Raw genomic sequence first — 18,138 nt, forward strand, 5'->3', positions numbered from 1 at the left:
TACCTGGGTACCAATTTCAGACAAAGACAATACAAAAGAGAAAACTAAAGAACAATATCCTTCATGAATATAGATGTGAAAAGTTAACAAAATATTAGAAAATAGAATTCAGCAATATAAGAAAAAAAGAATTAGACACAATGACCAAGTGGGATTTATTTCAGGGATGCAAGGCTGGCTCAATATTTGAAAATTAGCACAATCCACCATTGTAACAGGCTAAACAAGAGAAACTACATGATTATATTAATATTAATTTTAGTAGATAAAACATTTGGCAAAAATTTGACACCCACTCATCATAAAAAACACTCAGAAATTGAAATTTCTTCAACTTGATTAAGAACATCTACAAAAAATTCATAGCTAATATTGTACTTAGTGAATATGTTTACCCTAAGATCAAAAACAAGACAAGGACATCCATTCTCACCACTTTTTATTCAACATAGTACTAAGAGTTTCAGCCAGTGCAATGAGAAAAAGAAAGGAAATAAAAAGCACATATATGGGAAAGGAAGAAACAAAACTATTCCTATTTGCAAGTAACATTGTATATGTTGGGGACCCCATATACAATGAGAGAACTGATCTTTGACAAAGTTGACAGAAATATACAATTGGGAAAGGACACCATATTTAATAAATGGTGCTGGCAAGATTGGATATTCACATGTAGAAGAATAAAACTGGATCCCTATCTCTCACCAAATACAAAAACTAACTCAAGATTGATCAAAGACTTAAATGTAAGTCCTGAAACTGCAAAAATCTTAGAAGAAAACCTGGGAGAAACTCTTTTAGACATTGGCCCAAGCAAAGAATTTATGACTAAGACCTCAAAAGCAAATGCAACAAAACAAAAAATGCCAAATGGGACTTCATTAAACAAAAAAGCTTCTGTGTAGCAAAAGAAATAATCAATGGAGTAAACAGATAACCTAGAGAGTGGAGAAAATATTTGTAAATGATACATCCGACAAAGGACTAATATCCAGAATCTATTAGGAATTCAAACAACTGAACAAGAAAAAAAAACAAGAACCACCATTAAAAAGTAGGAATAGAATATGAACAGACATTTCTCAAAAGAATACACAAAAGTGGTCAATAAACATATAAAAAATCCTCAACATCACTGATCATCAGAGAAATGCAAATTAAAACCACAGGGAGGTACTACCTCACACCAATCAGAATGGCTATTATGAAAAAATCAAAAAATGACAGATTTCAGTGAGGATGTGGACAAAAGATAATGCTTATACACCATTGTGGTTGGAACTATAAATTAGCGCAAACTCTATGGAGAACAGAATGGAGATTTCTCAAGAACTAAAACTAGAGCTATCATTCAACCCAGCAATCCCACTACTGGTTATATACCCAAAGGAAGAGAAATTACTGTGTAAAAAAGATACCTGCACTCATATGTTTATGGCAGCAGCACTATGTACAATAGCAAAGTCATGAAATCAACCAACAGATGATTGGATACTGAAAATGTGGTATACATACACCATGGAATACTACACAGCCATAAAAAAAGATTGAAAACATGTCTTGTGCATCAACATAGATGAAGTTGGGGGCCATTAGTCTAAGTAAAATAATGTAGAAAATCAAATACCTTGTATTCCCACTTGCAAGTGGGAGCTGAACAATGAGTATGCATAGACATACAGAGGGAAATTGTAAAAACTGGGGACACCAAAAGCTGGGGAAGGTAGGAGGAGAATGAATTGAAAAGTTACCTATTGGGTGAAATGTTCACATTTGGGTGATAGGTACACTAAGCCCTAACCTCAGCCTTATGCGATGTATCTGTGTAAAAAGTCTGCACATGTACCCGCCCCCGAATCTGTAAAAATCAAGAATAGAAAAAAAAAGTGTTAAGGTGCCTCTCAGGTATTTATTTCTTAAGTTGTATAATTATGATTAGCTGTGGACCAAACTGAGAAACATTGGGCAGATCAGTGAAATGGCCTGGGACAGCCCATAAGGAGAAAAATATAACAAATCAATATCCCAAGAAGACACTCATCATAGTTTAATAATAAAGACATCACTTTGTTTTTTGCAAACTTGTTTGTTTCATCACTGATTGTATATAATGCAAAGGAGAAAGTAACTTGTACTACAACCCAAGTGAATAATTTTACTTTTATTTTGAGAGAAAACTTTAAAAATCCATTTGTGAGGGTCCTAGATTATTTGGCTTGCTATATCGAAATATCCACAGCTAAGAGGATCATCATTATTCATGTAGGTTTTTAGAACCTTGCTTGCAGTTTAGAATTTTAACTATTGAACAGTTAAACTTGTAGAGTACTTTATGAGCTTGGTAGGGCTGGATTTGCAACAGGCTAGGGAAAGCATGGTCAGAAGGAAGCTTTCATTGAATCCATTGAATCGTATTCCTTGTGGGCGAGTGGTAAGAGCTTTGTACAATAATTCTCTGACTTCTTTGTGAGTTTTGTATTCATGTTGAATGTGATTAGAAGTTGGATATATGAGCTTCCCAGTCAGAGGAGTTAAATTTCACTACAAAGAGTAAAAGGTCATACAGATTTAGAAATTTAAGCCAATGTCTTCAGGTTTAAATGTCCAGTGTCTCAAAGTCCATCCCAGTGGAGAGAGTTCTGGGAATCTTTGGAAAGCATCTTTGGGTGATCTTGAGAACGTAACTTATAAACAAAGGCTTCTGAGTTGGCTTCTTCCCCCAGGAACCCCTGTGCCATGTTGGATGGTTAAGCTCTTTAAGGCCCTTCAAGGCTGCTTCACTGGGTCAGCCCTGGCAGTGGAAGGTCAGGGGACAAACCAAGTGACACATGGACAAGAGCACTGTGTTAGGAGCACAAAGATCTGTGTCTAAAACTTAGTTACCACTAACAAGCTATATGACTTTTGACAAATCTCCAAGTCTAAACTTTTTCATATGGAAAAGGAAAATAAGCTAGATCATGATTTCAAAAAAAAAACAATTTTTAAAAAATTATATCATTTACAAAGCCCTTATCTGCCAGGTGCCTTGTTAAATGGTTTTCAATTTCAGATCTCATTGTAGCACTAGGATGACTACCCCATCTTCCAGGAAAGGGAAATGAGGCAAGTTTTGATAATTTATAGGTCATTTAAGTGGAAAGACTGGAATTCAAATCCAGATAATCTGTCTTAAAAACCCAGCTCTTAACCACTGAATCAGGAGGCCTCCTTAATGTGTCCACTATTGGAGGACTCGTGTGGCAATAGTAGAAAGACACCTATCCCTCAAATCTTACAGGCTTTGACAAAGTCTCCCAGAGGCTTCTGTTTTTATACCCTCTCCTAAATTGTGGTCAAAAGGGAGAAGGAAGGTTTTGTTCTTTTGCTCTGTGCGCTGTGGTTGCTGCAGCAGGAGAAAGCAAATAGCTGGGGGCAGGATTTGCCTTCCTGACTCCTGACTCATAGAAGGAAATCCAGACAGAGCTCTTAGCCTTCTGCCAAGCAGAAGTTTCTGAATTAGCTGTATGGCCCCCATGGATGCATATTTGACATAAAGCATGCCTACAGTGTTCCCTGTGCTTTTCAGTTTGAAAATTAGCTATGCCCCTCCAACTTCAAAGACTCACTTTGCAAACAGTTGCCTCCTGTACAAATGTGGCTCTCTGTGGGTTATTATTCTCTTAGCGGAACTGTGGTTTTTCTCGCTGTTTAATGCCTGCCTGCTGGCTCTTATTGTGCTTGGTTCCTCCCTGCCAGCTTCGGCATCCAGCATGATGGGAAAGAAAATGACTGTGAGCCCGTGGGCAGACACCCGTACATCATGTCCCGCCAGCTACAGTACGATCCCACTCCGCTAACGTGGTCCAAGTGCAGCAAGGAGTACATCACCCGCTTCTTGGAGTAAGTGACATGTGTCTCATGATGCCCTCACTTGAGTCTCTTTAACACAGAAGCTGCACTGAGTTTTACACAGAGAAGCTGATGCCTGGAAAAGGCTGGGTTCCATCCCACAGGCCACAGTGTCTGGGTGGCATCAGAAGGGGCGGATTTCACTTCTGTATTCTGATCCTGAGGTCTAGATGGGCCCCGCCCTCTGGCCACAGCCAAGTGAGCATCCTATCCCATCCCAATTGCTCCTGCCCCAAAACAGCCTTTTATGAGCTAATTATGAATTAAGTCCTTGGGAACTGGCAGGAACAACCAACACAGGTCAGAAGTGGTCACTCAAACCTCATCAAGAGTAGGGACTCCTAAACAACTCCTCTCATTTCCATTAACTTGTTTTCAGCCGAGGCTGGGGCTTCTGTCTTGATGACATACCCACAAAGAAAGGCTTGAGGTCCAAGGTCATTGCCCCAGGAGTGATCTACGATGTTCACCACCAGTGCCAGCTACAGTATGGACCCAATGCTACCTTCTGCCAGGAAGTAGAAGTAAGTGTTGGCTATCTTGGTACCACTTGCTGGGTATATGCAGGGCTTCAGAGCTCCAGCATGCTGAAGGAAGGGCCAGGGCAATATTTGGAAATCTGAAGCTTTATATTTAAGGCAAGGCGTGTCTGTAAGGCAAAACAATTAAGCTGGAGTCATATTCCTTGACATTGCCCCCTTGGTAGTCTACGAAGCCTACATTCCGTTACAACTGGGTGGTGGTTGAGACAGTTCCACAGTGATTTTCAGGATTCAGTGATTCACACCTGCAGACTCCATAGCAACCAATTTAATCCCTAAAATTGCTCCCTTTCTTGAATTTCACATCTGGCTGAAGAGTACCAGCAGATTCCAAGGTAGAAATAAGATTTATTCACCAGTTCGTTCTTCTCGTTTATTTTCAACATCCAAATGATAACTCAGGATTTGACACCGTATCTTTTGAAGAGTCTTCTTCTTTACCACTGCCACTGCCTCAGTTCAGGCTCTCATCATCTTTCCTTGCTAGTAATTACCTCCCACCTTGTCTCCCTCCTATTCAAATTGTTGCTCAAGTTGTCTTTTAAAAACCACAATCTAACCATGGTCTTCTCTGCTGTTAGAGTCCCCGATGACCACAGGATAAAGTCCCAGCTCCTTTGGAGGCAGTCCTTCATGATGTGGAACCTGTCTATTCTCTAAATTCATTCCTTTCAATGCAGAAGTATCCATGTTAACACATAAATATGAATGAGGCAAATCTCGCTGAATCCCTGCCAGATTCTGTGCTACGTACTGAGTAAGGAGAAAAGATAAGCACTCAGAAATTAATAAGACAAAGTCTCTGCCCTCAAGGAGCTCATGGTGGAGAAGGCAGGCATAAAAATTTTAACACAGTGAGAAATTCAAAGCAAATCATAGAAAAAAACCTAAAAGGGGTTGTAAATAACTGTGCTTAGACAGAACAAGCAAAGTAGCAGAGAAGGTAAAGATACGAAAATCTCTCTTCACTTCTACCTGGCTACCAAGTTATGCCAGTTCTGCCTCCTAAATATTTCTTTTCTTTAGACAGAGTCTCCCTCTGTTGCCCTGGCTGGAGTGCAGTAGTGTGATCTCAGGTCACTGTAACCTCTCTCTGCCTCCCTTGTTCAAATGATTCCTGTGCCTCAGCCTCTCAAATAGCTGGGATTACAGACGCCTGCCACCATGCCCGGCTAATTTTTGTATTTTTAGTAGAGACAGCATTTCACCATGGTCAGGCTGGTCTTGAACTCCTTACATCAGGTGATCCACCTGCCTCAGCCTCCCAAAATGCTGGGATTACAGGTGTGAGCCACCCAGCCTGGCCTAAATATTTCTAAAATCTACCTGCTTCTAGATGACTACAGCAGTTCCCTGATTGGTAGAGTCTGAATGCTTAACTCTGATTCATTTCCCAAAATGCAGCCTAAGTAAACTTTACAAATGGAAATCCATTTATAAATGGATTTATAAATACTCCCCTTTGAGTAGAATATCTCATGGCCTTCCCATTTTTTTGCAATAAAGTACGAATTTCCTGAAATGGCTTAAGAAGGGGGTTCAGAGTTCACTCTCCTCCTGCTCTCTGGCCTTATGTTTTTAGAATATTGTTTTAGCCCTTCCCTTCTAGTCTGGTACTGATTATGTATATATGGAACTTTATCACTAATCTTCCCTATCTGGGAAATCTCTCCTTCATATTTTCATCTCTTTATATCTCTGTACTTTATATCATTTCGTTACCTTTATTTTCTAGTTTGCTAGTTCTCTCTTCTGATTTTTTCCAATTATGCATTATATTTAACCTACCTATTGACTTTATAATCTTACCATATTTTATTTATAGGAGTCTACTTGATTACTTTTCAAAATTTTCTCTCATTTTCATGGTATTTTGATCCTAATTTTAAACTTTTGATGTAATCTTTTATTTCTTTAATAACCTATGACATACTTACTTTGCAATTTATAGTGAGTACTTTTAGTGTTCAGAATCTATGTGCCTCTGTTTCTCCTATTTGGAGTTTCTTCTGGCTCTCATATATTACGTGGTATTTCCTTTTGTGATTTTTGCTTTTATTGTGAGCTTTTAGTTATAAAACTTTATGTCAGTTTTCCTTTAGGACTCACATGGCTGGCACATTCTTTCAGAGAAATTCATCTCTGGGTCAATTTAAAATGCTATTGACTTGATGTTGTGTTGACTTCATGAGCAGCATGGGGGCGAGTATGGATACCAACTCTCAGGAGTAACTTTTGGCCACTCCTTCTAGAGCTAAAATCAAAACAGAAGTGTTTTCTGTGTACCTAGATTTTTTTCAGGTCACCCTTTCACTCATGGACTTATATGAAGGTCTCCAATAAGAAACAGGCGTCTCCCACTTCCCACTTCACACAGGACCTAGGCATTGTCCGTAGTATCTAAGTGACTAATAAATCTAAGATCTAAGTGACTAGATTTGCATCTCCAGCTTAACACTTCCGCTACATTTTTAGCCTCTGGGGAGTTTCTTTACTTTCTTGGTGACTCAAGGATTCACTTAAAACTTTTAAAATATTTTATGCAGGATTTTAGAAGATTTATAGAGGTAAGGGTTTTCAGGGTATCTTGTTTGCTAGAAACAGAACACCCTAGTTACCTCTGGTCAGCTCCTCTTTTGCAGTCTGTGTTTATCTGTCATAACAGCCTCCATTCTCTGAAAGTGCTGGGTTCTCCACAACCTCCAGAACCCTGCACACTCTGGTTCCTCAGAACCATCCCTCTGCTCATCATCTGAGTCTCAGCTTAAATATTTGTTTATATCCTATGCTGAACTTCCTTTGTCAAAGCTTTATTAGACTATATTTTAGATTCTTGTTTACTGAACGGTTTCCTTTCCTACCATGTCAGCTCTCTGAGGAAATTTTTGTCCCTGACACTCAGCAATGCTCAGCACATCATAGGCACACAATAGAGAAGTGAATGAAGACTTCAGATCCCTTTATATGGCAGCCAAGTTAACCTCATCATTTTCCATATTGACGACATGCTAAAATACCAGAAAATGTAGCATCATCCATCTTATAACTTTTTATTTTGAAATTGTTTAAACTCTAAAAAATTAAAAGAATTAGTACAAAGTTTCTGTGTAGCATTCACCCAGCACATCATCCTTTCTAAATGCTCAGTGAACTTAAAGTAAAAGAAATCCTCAGAAAGAAGGGAAAAATAATAAAAGGGGAGTGACAAGCATGAATAGATATTGAGGCTGAGGTGGAAATAACAAAAGGGCTTGGGTATTCACATCCAAATTGGAACAGACAATTACGTATTCTCCTTGAGCAGGGCCAGGATTTAGAACCAAGACCTTTGCATGAAGCTGTGATTCTCAACGAGTTATGCTTCAATGAAAGGATAAGCTAGAAGAAATCAACCAAAAGGAAAGGAAGATGACAGAGAAGCATCTTTTATCTCAGCCTGCTTTCTAGTGGGGAAGTGGGAGGGTGCATGGAAATACTGATAAATAACTTTCTCACTAAGAAATTCTTTACTACAGGCCATGCTCATGCTTATCTAGAGTTTAAATCTGTACCCTGTATAGCTTGATTACCTCCATGGCAATAATAATAACACAACATTTGGCCTGAAGATACTGTGGATGCCTGGAAATAAAGGTGAAACTGCCCCAGAGGAATCAACACATATCCAAGACAGCACAAAACTCCCAATAGAAAAAGCCACCCTTCAGATGAGTTCATAATTCAGCCTCTAATTCAAAATCTAATATAATCTATCTTGACCTAAGTGAAAAGACACAATGTGTCCTCAAGAACCTTCAAAAATTGAATTTTTATATAGGAATAATAAAATAGATATATAAGAATGAATTATGATATGAGGAAAAAATACTATAAGATATATGTAAGGCAGATATGCAGAAGAATAAATCCAACTTCTGGAAATGAAAAGTGTGGTTATTGACTTAAAAATTCAGTGGATGGATTAAACAGCAGACTTGACACAGTTGAAAAGAAAATCAATCAACTGGAATTTACAGCTGAGAAAATTACTTCCCATCCCACATGGGTGTTTCTTAAGGGTATATGATAGAGGAGGAAGTTTCTTCAGTTTTCACAGAGAAGAAGATTGAGAGCTGGGGAATATGAAAGTGAAGTTGAAACATAAAGCACAAAATAAGAAGGTCCATCAATAATAATTACAAGTTCCAAAAGGAGAGGCAAAATTTAGAGAGAGAAAGATTAATAATTTTCTAAAATGGCTTAAAATATGAAGTTGTGTAATGAAAAAATACATACAATGTAGAACACAATAAGTGAATAAAACAATGGAAGATGAGTAGACAGAAAGAAAACACTAATATAGATGGAAGCAGCTAAGCCATTTCAGATGACATCTGAGAATCCTGCCAACATTCCTTTGTCCCCACTGGGGTAGAAATAAGAAGGAATATGCAATTCTCATCCTGGAAACTGAGACTCACTGACTACTTTGGATAATAAGTGAACAAGCTGAGGCTATCTAAGTGGAATAGTTTCCATTTTCTTCACTGAGCAGACTCAAGTTATAACCACCCCCAACTCTTGGTAATCAGGTCGCCTTCCAGCCACAGTTTAGATTTACATTTCATAGGCAAACCACAGTTACTCTTCCCAAGGGCAATGAGTGCTGGATATTGTGCCAAACTTATAGAAATGACCATCTCAACTTTTAGAAAACAGGTTTTATCTCTCATTTCCGTATTACCTAGTAGGATCTCTAGACCATTGTTTATGAATGATGACAAAGTCTAAGTTAAGACCTGAAAACTCTAATGATTACTGTCTGTCACTCTAGTCACTAACAGCAGTGGCATTTATTGTGAGTGTGTATATTTTACCGTAATTATAGAAATGCTTTGGGATAAGTATTGAAAATACTTAAAAAGTGCAATTTGTTTTCTAGAATGTCTGCCAGACACTGTGGTGCTCCGTGAAAGGCTATTGTCGCTCTAAGCTGGATGCTGCTGCAGATGGAACTCAATGTGGTGAGAAGAAGGTGATGTGTCAGGCTGAGAGATTAGGTGGGAGGGCGGTGGGCACAGCGTTCTTGGAAGGAGCTGAGGAGAAGGCCCTAGAGGGCAGCCGTCTTTGGGGGAAGAGCAGTGGATGGAGGTCGCACAGTCAGACCAGCTTGGGGAGAGCACCCCACATCACCACTCCTGGTGAACCTGCATTGAGAGCAGGTAGTTAAGGAGGGCTGAGGCCCAGTTTCAAGCTTCACTTGCAAAACATCTGTTTCATTTTTCCCTGATGGACTTCTGTGGAGTTTGTGGTCAACATTTTCTAAGCTTACTATCAGCCTTTCTTTTGACTTTTTTCCTCCCATACTGAAGACTGAAAAGGATAAGCCAGCGGCTTCTTCTTTCCAAAAATGCAAGATTTAGGTCACTTATCATTCTTTCTCATCATCTGACATGACTGCATTTCTTGAAGTTCTGCTACTTTACGAAACAGGAAAGTCAGACACCTCAGAACTCAGAGATGTTTGATACTCTCTGGACTGGGTGTCTTGTGGACCTAGAGCTTATGTGTTTAGTGGGCATCTTTATGCAGCTTGAGTGTGGCAGGACCCCTCACTGAGATTAGAGAACCCTGACAAAATACATAGTGGCCAGAAAAAAAAATGAGGGGAAAAAAAGGATATCAGGCAATAAAACATGTCCAAATCCTCCAGGAAATGTGGCTTTTCATGACAACCATGTAGCATTTCCCTTTGTTTTCATTTTTATATATTCACTCTCCTAAACTGATAGTTGTGGAAGGATTGCCTTGACGAGAGAAGAGAGTTGATTTTTTTCCTACTTGCTTGAAAAGCCAGACCTGCAAACAACGGTTAGAGTTAAAGGAAAACAGAATTTCTTTCTTGGTATAATGAAGAACTTCCTAACAGCTAGTGTGTTTGGGCAGTGAAATGGACTTTTTGCAGGAGGATGAGTTCTCCGTAGCAGTCATTAAATACCCAGAGAGCTACAAAGAAGTGCTATCCACCGTGCGAGTGCGTGAACTATTGTCGTTGCAACAAGATAAGGATCTTGCACCAGAAAGTAAATCAGCTATGTTACTAAGCAACTATGTTACTAAGCATACTAAGCTGACATGCTTTTCATAACAAGACTTTCTGAGTGAATGAAGTAGGATGTTGATTTACATTCTTGTGTGCAATCTGCCAACTACACTGTGTAGCACTCCTGTGATTAGGCTGTAATTAGGCAGCATAACATTTCCTTCCATTCCTGAAACTCTGAGTCTAAAACCCAAGACTCTTGGCAGAAACCGGTATGGGCCCTTCTTGGCAGAAACTGGTATGGGCCCTTCTTTGTTTTACATCTGATGTGTGACTGTAGAAAGCCCGCTTGCTTGCAGAGAATTGGGTTTAGACTTCCAGGGCTCTTGACTCAGCTTGCTATGGTAACCTTCCTGACACATCCATCTCCTGCCTCTTCCCTTTCCAGTGGTGTATGGCAGGCAAATGCATCACAGTGGGGAAGAAACCAGAGAGCATTCCTGGAGGCTGGGGCCGCTGGTCACCCTGGTCCCACTGTTCCAGGACCTGTGGGGCTGGAGTCCAGAATGCAGAGAGGCTGTGCAACAACCCTGAGTAAGTCCAGATAAATAGATTTCCCTTCCCTCCACACGTGCTTGATAGGGCAATCTTGAATGGCACGACCTCAGTGATCCCAAGCCCCTCAAGGGAAATTAAATGGGTTCCCCAAGACAAAAAGAAACAAGAAGATTCACAGAGAGTAGGAAAAAATGTTGGTTCTGTTTTGTTTTGTTTCATTACGGCTTGGCACTGGATTCTTAGTAAATCTTGAATAAGTAAGCTGATCTTATCATTTGGGGAAATAAGCAAATTTATTTTAAGTGTGTAATATATGTGAAAGCCTCTAGGAGATTATGCAAGTAAATCTTTTTAAATAACTCCACTTTATCAGTAAGAGATTAGTGAAACCCAATTTGGCTGATAAAATTATAGCTTGCTTTCACTTATAATAAATATATAATTTTATGAATATTTCTTTCCTTAAGCAACTAGTAAAATAGGTACATTTTTTAGAATAATTATTTTTAGTATTTTTAGACAAGGATTTTTATAAACCCTAAAGTTCCTAGTAGCCTGTTAAAGATTCTGTAAATGCTATTTTATAAAGACTTTCAATTCTTTAAGCAAATTGCTCAATTTTTCACATATTGTATTTGTATGACTATTATATATGAGGTAAATTTAAACTTGCTTGTTTTTCAAATACACATTACATTCTTAATTTCATTATTTCTGATGTACTGTTTCCTAAGTAATTTCTTAAAAGTGTATATGTGATGCCTTCTTTAAGTGGAAATTAATAGTGTTTCGTTGAGTTAGATTTACATTCATCTACGTCGAAGAGCAAGTCACATTTTTTAAAAGGCGAGCGATAAAAGTGATTTTATCCTTCAGTATCTCAGTTCCAAAGATTATTTCTCTTTTTTGTTAATAACTGTATTATCTAGATGTATAGTATTTATATATGTATTATATATACATGTATATATAATACATATATAATACATATATACACTATAATATATTTTTTCTAAGGGTTAATAAATTAGTACATGTAAAGAATTTAACACAGTACCTACTACACAATAAAGTATCAATAAATGGTAGTTATTATATCTTTATCATTTACCACACTTATAAGCATGCATTTGGAAATTCTTCACAAAATTATTTAAAAATTTTGCCCTTTGATAAAAGTTGTTTTCATTTAAATATAGAGTTTCTGTGACTTCCAAAATGCAAAACCAAGCGTTTCTCATAGAATACTTTATTTTTAGAGAAATTGTCATTTAATAGTTTGTTTCACTCTAATCTAGAAATGTGATTTCCGTTTTCATTTGAGCAATCAGAAAAGAAAGGCAATTTGCTCTGGGACTCATTATCAATGCTGTATATTCTGCCACCACCAGTGTATAACCTTCTTAGGAGGCTGGTCAGTGACCTGTGATTATCAGAGAAGGGAACTGCTAGTTGAGGAATTGAAGGATGAATCTCTAATTTGGCTTCAGGAGAAAGTTCTAATTCTCATCTCCAAGGCCACGGTTTGTCATAGAGTCTCCTTGGGTGAATGGACATGCCTGTTCTTCGTTGCTGGTTTGCTGAAATTCATTAGAACACTGTCAGTGAAACTAAGTCATAGATTTGGATCTGTGATTCAAGTCACAGATTCAGGCCACTGCATGAGCCAGCTGACTTCTGGACTGCATCTTTGCTGTAGGTCAACTGTCTAGTGAGAACCCAGCAGAGTTTGGCTCATAAGAGACTGTCAGTGATACTGGTTGGATGGAAATGAATTGGAGAGATATCAAATCATAGAGTGTCACTTCATCATCCTAACATTAAATATCATGGGCAATTCTTGGTACCTCCTACAGGGGGTCAACAAATGAGGAGCCTACTATGCGAACCGCCTTGGTCAAAGCTGTTTCACTCTTTCATGAGTGTGGAACAGAAGCTTACTCAGGCCACATTGAGGGAGGGGAGGTATAGAAAATCTCATGGGCATTCAAGGAGAACAAAGTACAGCAGAACCAACAAGAATGACAGCTGCAACCAGAACTTGACAAGAACGCCAGGATTTGAGGACTTGGTCTCTGAGGATTCTGCGGTCAGGCGGTGTAACACAGTGGATGAGAGCTCAGGCTTTGGATCACGGAAGGTGACATTTCCAATTTGGCTCTGCCACTACCACTGGTGTACTCTTGGGAGATGTTCTGGCTTTCTGTGTGTCTGGAATATTATTTCATCTGGACTGCTCACTGGACATGCCTTCTGCCTTTGCACCGAGAAGCCACTTTCCAGCCATCCTTCAGGACCATTCTCCAGGACAAGCCCTTCTGTAAATCCTTCTCAACTAGCCTCATTTCTGTGGCTTTCTCCCTTCACAAAACTCTCATTATACTTTCAGTCTGGGATACATAGTTGCTGTCTTAAATTTTCTCTCATTTCTTATATAGGTTACTTTTTTCTCCTCAACTAAATTGTTAAGTTCTAGGAAGCATAGAGCATGGCTTAACCTCCATTTGCACTCTCTTCTCCATGGACATGGTGTTGAGCACATGACAGCATATAAATACCAGTTGATTATTATTCACAATAACCAAAAATAAAAAGCTATCAGTTATTGAGCTCTTATTCTGTGTTAGCTACCCTACTAAATCTGTATGTGTATTGTCTCATGCAGTACTCACAACTTGTGAGATAAAAACTATTATGCTCATTTTATAAATGAAAAAAAAAAAAAAAAACCTGAGGCTCAGAGAAACAAGGTAACTTGTTCAGATTCATCTAACAAAAAGGTGATGCCAAGTTCAAACTCCAGGCTATTGGCACTCCTGCAACAGGAGGAGGCATAGTCCCTGATTCAGATACTGCGGCAAGATGGAGACCAGAAAGCATGCCTGGGAACCTCTCAAAGGATACTTAGTCTCATCACCTCTCTGAGAGCTGTGAATGCTGTTTCTCATTTTGAGTGATCCATTCTTCCTGATAGGAAGGTTGCTACACCCTCAAGTGTATCACAAAGGAAAGAAAAATCAAAGAGTGATTTTTCTAAAATAAGATTAACTTATTCACTCATTGGATATTTGTTAAGTGCCAGAGTACTCTTAGGCACCACGGAGGACACAGAGCTTGGATGGTGCCATCAAAGAACTATCTTTGGCAATAATAAGTTTAGGACATTCAGGCAGCTGGTACACCAAATGTCATTTAAGAGGAGAAAAAAATTACTTCTGGTGGAAATCCAGGTAGGATTCATGATGGAAGTAGCATTTATTTGGTTCTTCAAACATGGGCAGTATGTAGACATATGGAGACTTTAAGGGAGGAAAAAAATTCTATCCAACGGTACAGAAAAGAAATATTATTTCAGGCAGTTGGCACCACTGGAACAGTGTAAGATGAAACAGAATGTTGGAAGTAAATTGTTAAGGTGAGCTAAGGCAGGATTTTGAGGGCTTTGAATGCCAAGCTCGAGAGGCTGGCTGATGTGACCACTGGATGCCATTACAGATTTTAAAACAGTAAACTAAAATAACAAGGTAATCTGAAAATCTTAACCTGATAATGGGGTGTACTGTGAGTTTAATTTTAAAAGTGGGCGGGGGGGATAGGAATGGAGATAAGAATTGGACTGGTTTGATTATTGCAGAGTTGAGGAGGAAGAAACAAATGTAAATATACAACTGATGACCAGGAAACTGATTGACTGTGGGATTCAAGGAAGGCAAAGATGGATGATTCTGAAATCTGACCACTTTTAACTCACCAGATATGAATCAGGGAAGAAGCTTATTTGAAAAAAAAAAAAAAAAAAAAAAAGATGTACCCTTTTTCAGCTCACCTGGAGGATATACAGGTGGAAATGGTATACAAACTATTTCAAAATAAGCAAGGACTGAAATGTTGGCAGGCAAGGAAAAAATATCTAAAATATGATTTATTTAAAGGGTAAGTTTCGAGGGCATAGAGAGACATCGTTTGTCAAGGCCAGATACAAGGGAAGTTTTAAATTAAAATGTTGGCCTTTAAGCATACTAAAAGAATAGCTTGTCTATTTCATTTGTAGACCAAAGTTTGGAGGGAAATATTGCACTGGAGAAAGAAAACGCTATCGCTTGTGCAACGTCCACCCCTGTCGCTCAGATACACCAACATTTCGGCAGATGCAGTGCAGTGAATTTGACACCGTACCCTACAAGAATGAATTCTACCACTGGTTTCCGATTTTTAACCCAGGTAAGGAGCTGTAATAGTGTATCTCAGATACAGGGAACAGCCGTTCTCAAACCCTTTGTATGTCGGTCAGGGTTTCTATGATATAAAAAGTTTAACAAAGAAAACTTTACCACCAGGAATTTTGTAATTTAGAAGATGGAAACGCCGACCTGGTTAAGTTGATCAGTAAATGCTGAAGGCTGAATACATTCAACTCTGTCTGAGCTTTGTGGGAGATAAAAGAAGTTTATAAAACATGGTGACTCACTTCAAAACTGCTGAGGTGCAACTGAGCAATTAATGGGGCATGGAGGAATTCAATAACTAATTGCTTGTTGATGGGCATGAGGAACTGATGGTGATTTATTCAGAAATTCAGAAGACAAGGTCATTGTGGGTATGGACTAATTGCAAAAAAAAAAAAAAAAAGCCTTCCAGTGAAGCACTTGATGATTCTTAAGACTGCTCATGCTTTCATGAGCAGTCTTTCCACCAGAAGAAAGAAAAGGGAAGGCATTCAAAATAGACTTATTTCAAGTAGTAGTAGAATAACAGGAGGAAAGGCGAGATAATAGAAATGAATGAACAGGAGCCAGCTCTGGGCCAGAAATTAGCATTTTGCATGTACAGGAGTGCGAGGAGGGTAAAAGTAAAATCAAACATCTCAATGTTGCAAGTCAAGGATGGGGACATAATGGAGTTGGAGAATGGAATAGCAGCCTTGGCAAAACTTCCAGAGTAAGTTACACATTCTCTCCTTAAAATGAAGAGGAATCAATGACCATCAGCTAGGAATCAACATCAAATAACATTTGGTGTTGTTTGTTGTTACCTGATTAGGAAATGAAGCAGAAAAGATTTTCCTAAGCCAAAGAAATTTAAGGCAAGATAGTAAAGAATAACTAATCAATTTTTTCGTGATTTTTCAGTCCCAGAAAATCCAGTATGACAAGACACAAGAAAAATCATAGACTTGAGGATCTTGTATTTTGGCTGTTGGAACAATGACTTGTGCAATAGCTTTCGAAGGAAAGACTGCAGTGCTCTGCTCAGCTCAGGTCTCCAAGATACCTCAATGGTTCTGGGTTATCAAGGACAGCAATTGATTGCCCTTAATTGTTCAGTGTTATTTATGCTCTAGAGGAGAAAACCATTACAGTTATTGATGCAATTTAGCTTCTGGAGTCAGGCATTTGAATTCAGGAAAACTCATGCATATACCCAGGTATACTCCAAAACTAACAAGTGACAAAAGGTACATCCAGTCAGTGCTATCTATATGTAAATCCTGCACATTTTCTATTTTGTTAAAACTATTCGGGTCAGTGGTCCTGTCAACTCTGAATGAGCAGCCTGTCAGAGCTAAGAGAGCATAGCTGCTCCAGCTGTATCACATGTGCTTAGTATGGGATCCCCCTGTAATCCAACCAGACATATAGTTGGATTTGTGTGTATCTAACTCTGATGGCTCAAGCAGCTGGACTTGGAATAAAAAGACTCGATTCAGCTTTGCTTTTCATTTGTTTTCAGGCATTCATCATGTGCCTACTTTTTGACTAGCATAGCAATAGGGTACTAAAGAAGTGAGAGTTATACAAGTAGACATCAATTCCACTCACTCTAGAGTGATTGATTTGCGGCTCTAACTCAAATGAAGTTTGCCACCGCTGACCTTACTCCCTACCCGATCAATCAGCATTGATCCTCTATCCAGGCAGTTTCTTTACAGACTCCTAGGCTATTATTTGGTCATTAGCAGATAATGACTCACCTGCTAACCTCAATAGCTACTACCTTGAACAGCACACTGATTACTTTTCCCATTATGCTCTGTCTACAGAGTTGCTATTTGCTTAGTTAACAGCATCCCTGGCAGTAGGTCGTTCATGTCAACAAGGATGGATGGAGCATTTTTTCTGTGCCAAATATTGAGTGCCTTACAGCCTCCCAGGCATCCTTTTAGAAATCATCAGAAGATGAAATAAATGTACAGCAGAGTTTTCTTCCTCCTCAGTGGACAGTGATACTTCCCAAAACACTTTATACACTTTCTCTAATTTTATCTCCGCAAGAAAATCCTTCAAGGAAAGCTATTTTTGACCCAATTTTTAGAGATGAGCTAATAGGTTCAGAGGTCCTACGTAACTTGCCCAAACTCAGACTATAGGATAGAACCAAGAGTTAGTCCAGGCCTGACTCTGCAGCCTGATCGTTAAGCACGAAAACAAACAGGGGCTGGGTGAAGTTCATTTCCTTATTATCAGTGTACCGACTTTTGAATTTTCACTAAGGCAATGCTCATGTCTCTAAAACCTTCCATTGTTTCATAAGCCAGGAGCTCTGGTGGAAAACCTAACCACCCTTTGTAGTATGATTAAGGCTCAATTTATTAAACCTATAAATCTTACCCTTGAAAACCAGTGTTTTCTAAACATTTAAGCATTGATGACTAATTATTACATTGCTTAAATAATTAAAGTTGTGATTCAAAGTTTACTTCTTAGGCATCTTAACCAAAAAGACAGAACTTAAAACTACACAGTAAATAGAAAACTCGTTACTTCACTTAGCCTAATCTAAAATGTCAACACAGCCAGGCATAGTGGTACACACCTGTAATCCTACCTAGTCATAGGCTGAGGTGAGAGGATTTCTTCAGTGCAGAAGTTCAAGGCCGTAGTGACCTATGAAGACCCTGCCTCTACAGAAAAATAAAAATAAAACATCAATGAAAAGGGTTTAATTTATTTTTTAAAATTATTTCTACTTTTGTTTTTATACCTGTCTGTGGTTACTATAGAATATGCTCATTTTAATGCCTTCTTATATTTCACTAATACATATTTCTATGTATTGTGGGGATTACAATAGCATTACCATATTAGAAAGTACAAGAATACCATTTTAGACTAGCCAAAGAGT

General features: G+C 38.6%; 1 protein-coding gene across 3 annotated transcripts in view; it reads left to right on the forward strand.

The window, feature by feature from the left end:
• ADAMTS12 (ADAM metallopeptidase with thrombospondin type 1 motif 12) overlaps window positions 1-18,138 on the forward strand; it is a 364,104-nt gene that overhangs the window by 253,252 nt on the left and 92,714 nt on the right. For all 3 annotated transcript variants that reach the window (XM_074386716.1, XM_003936214.4, XM_074386709.1), the window contains exons 8-12: window positions 3,742-3,885; window positions 4,274-4,418; window positions 9,358-9,450; window positions 10,907-11,052; window positions 15,068-15,237. In XM_074386716.1, coding sequence (XP_074242817.1) covers window positions 3,742-3,885; window positions 4,274-4,418; window positions 9,358-9,450; window positions 10,907-11,052; window positions 15,068-15,237 — 698 coding nt within the window. The remainder of the gene's footprint in view (window positions 1-3,741; window positions 3,886-4,273; window positions 4,419-9,357; window positions 9,451-10,906; window positions 11,053-15,067; window positions 15,238-18,138) is intronic.

The sequence above is a fragment of the Saimiri boliviensis genome, chromosome 1 (genome assembly GCF_048565385.1).
Source record: "Saimiri boliviensis isolate mSaiBol1 chromosome 1, mSaiBol1.pri, whole genome shotgun sequence".
Lineage (NCBI taxonomy): Eukaryota > Metazoa > Chordata > Mammalia > Primates > Cebidae > Saimiri > Saimiri boliviensis.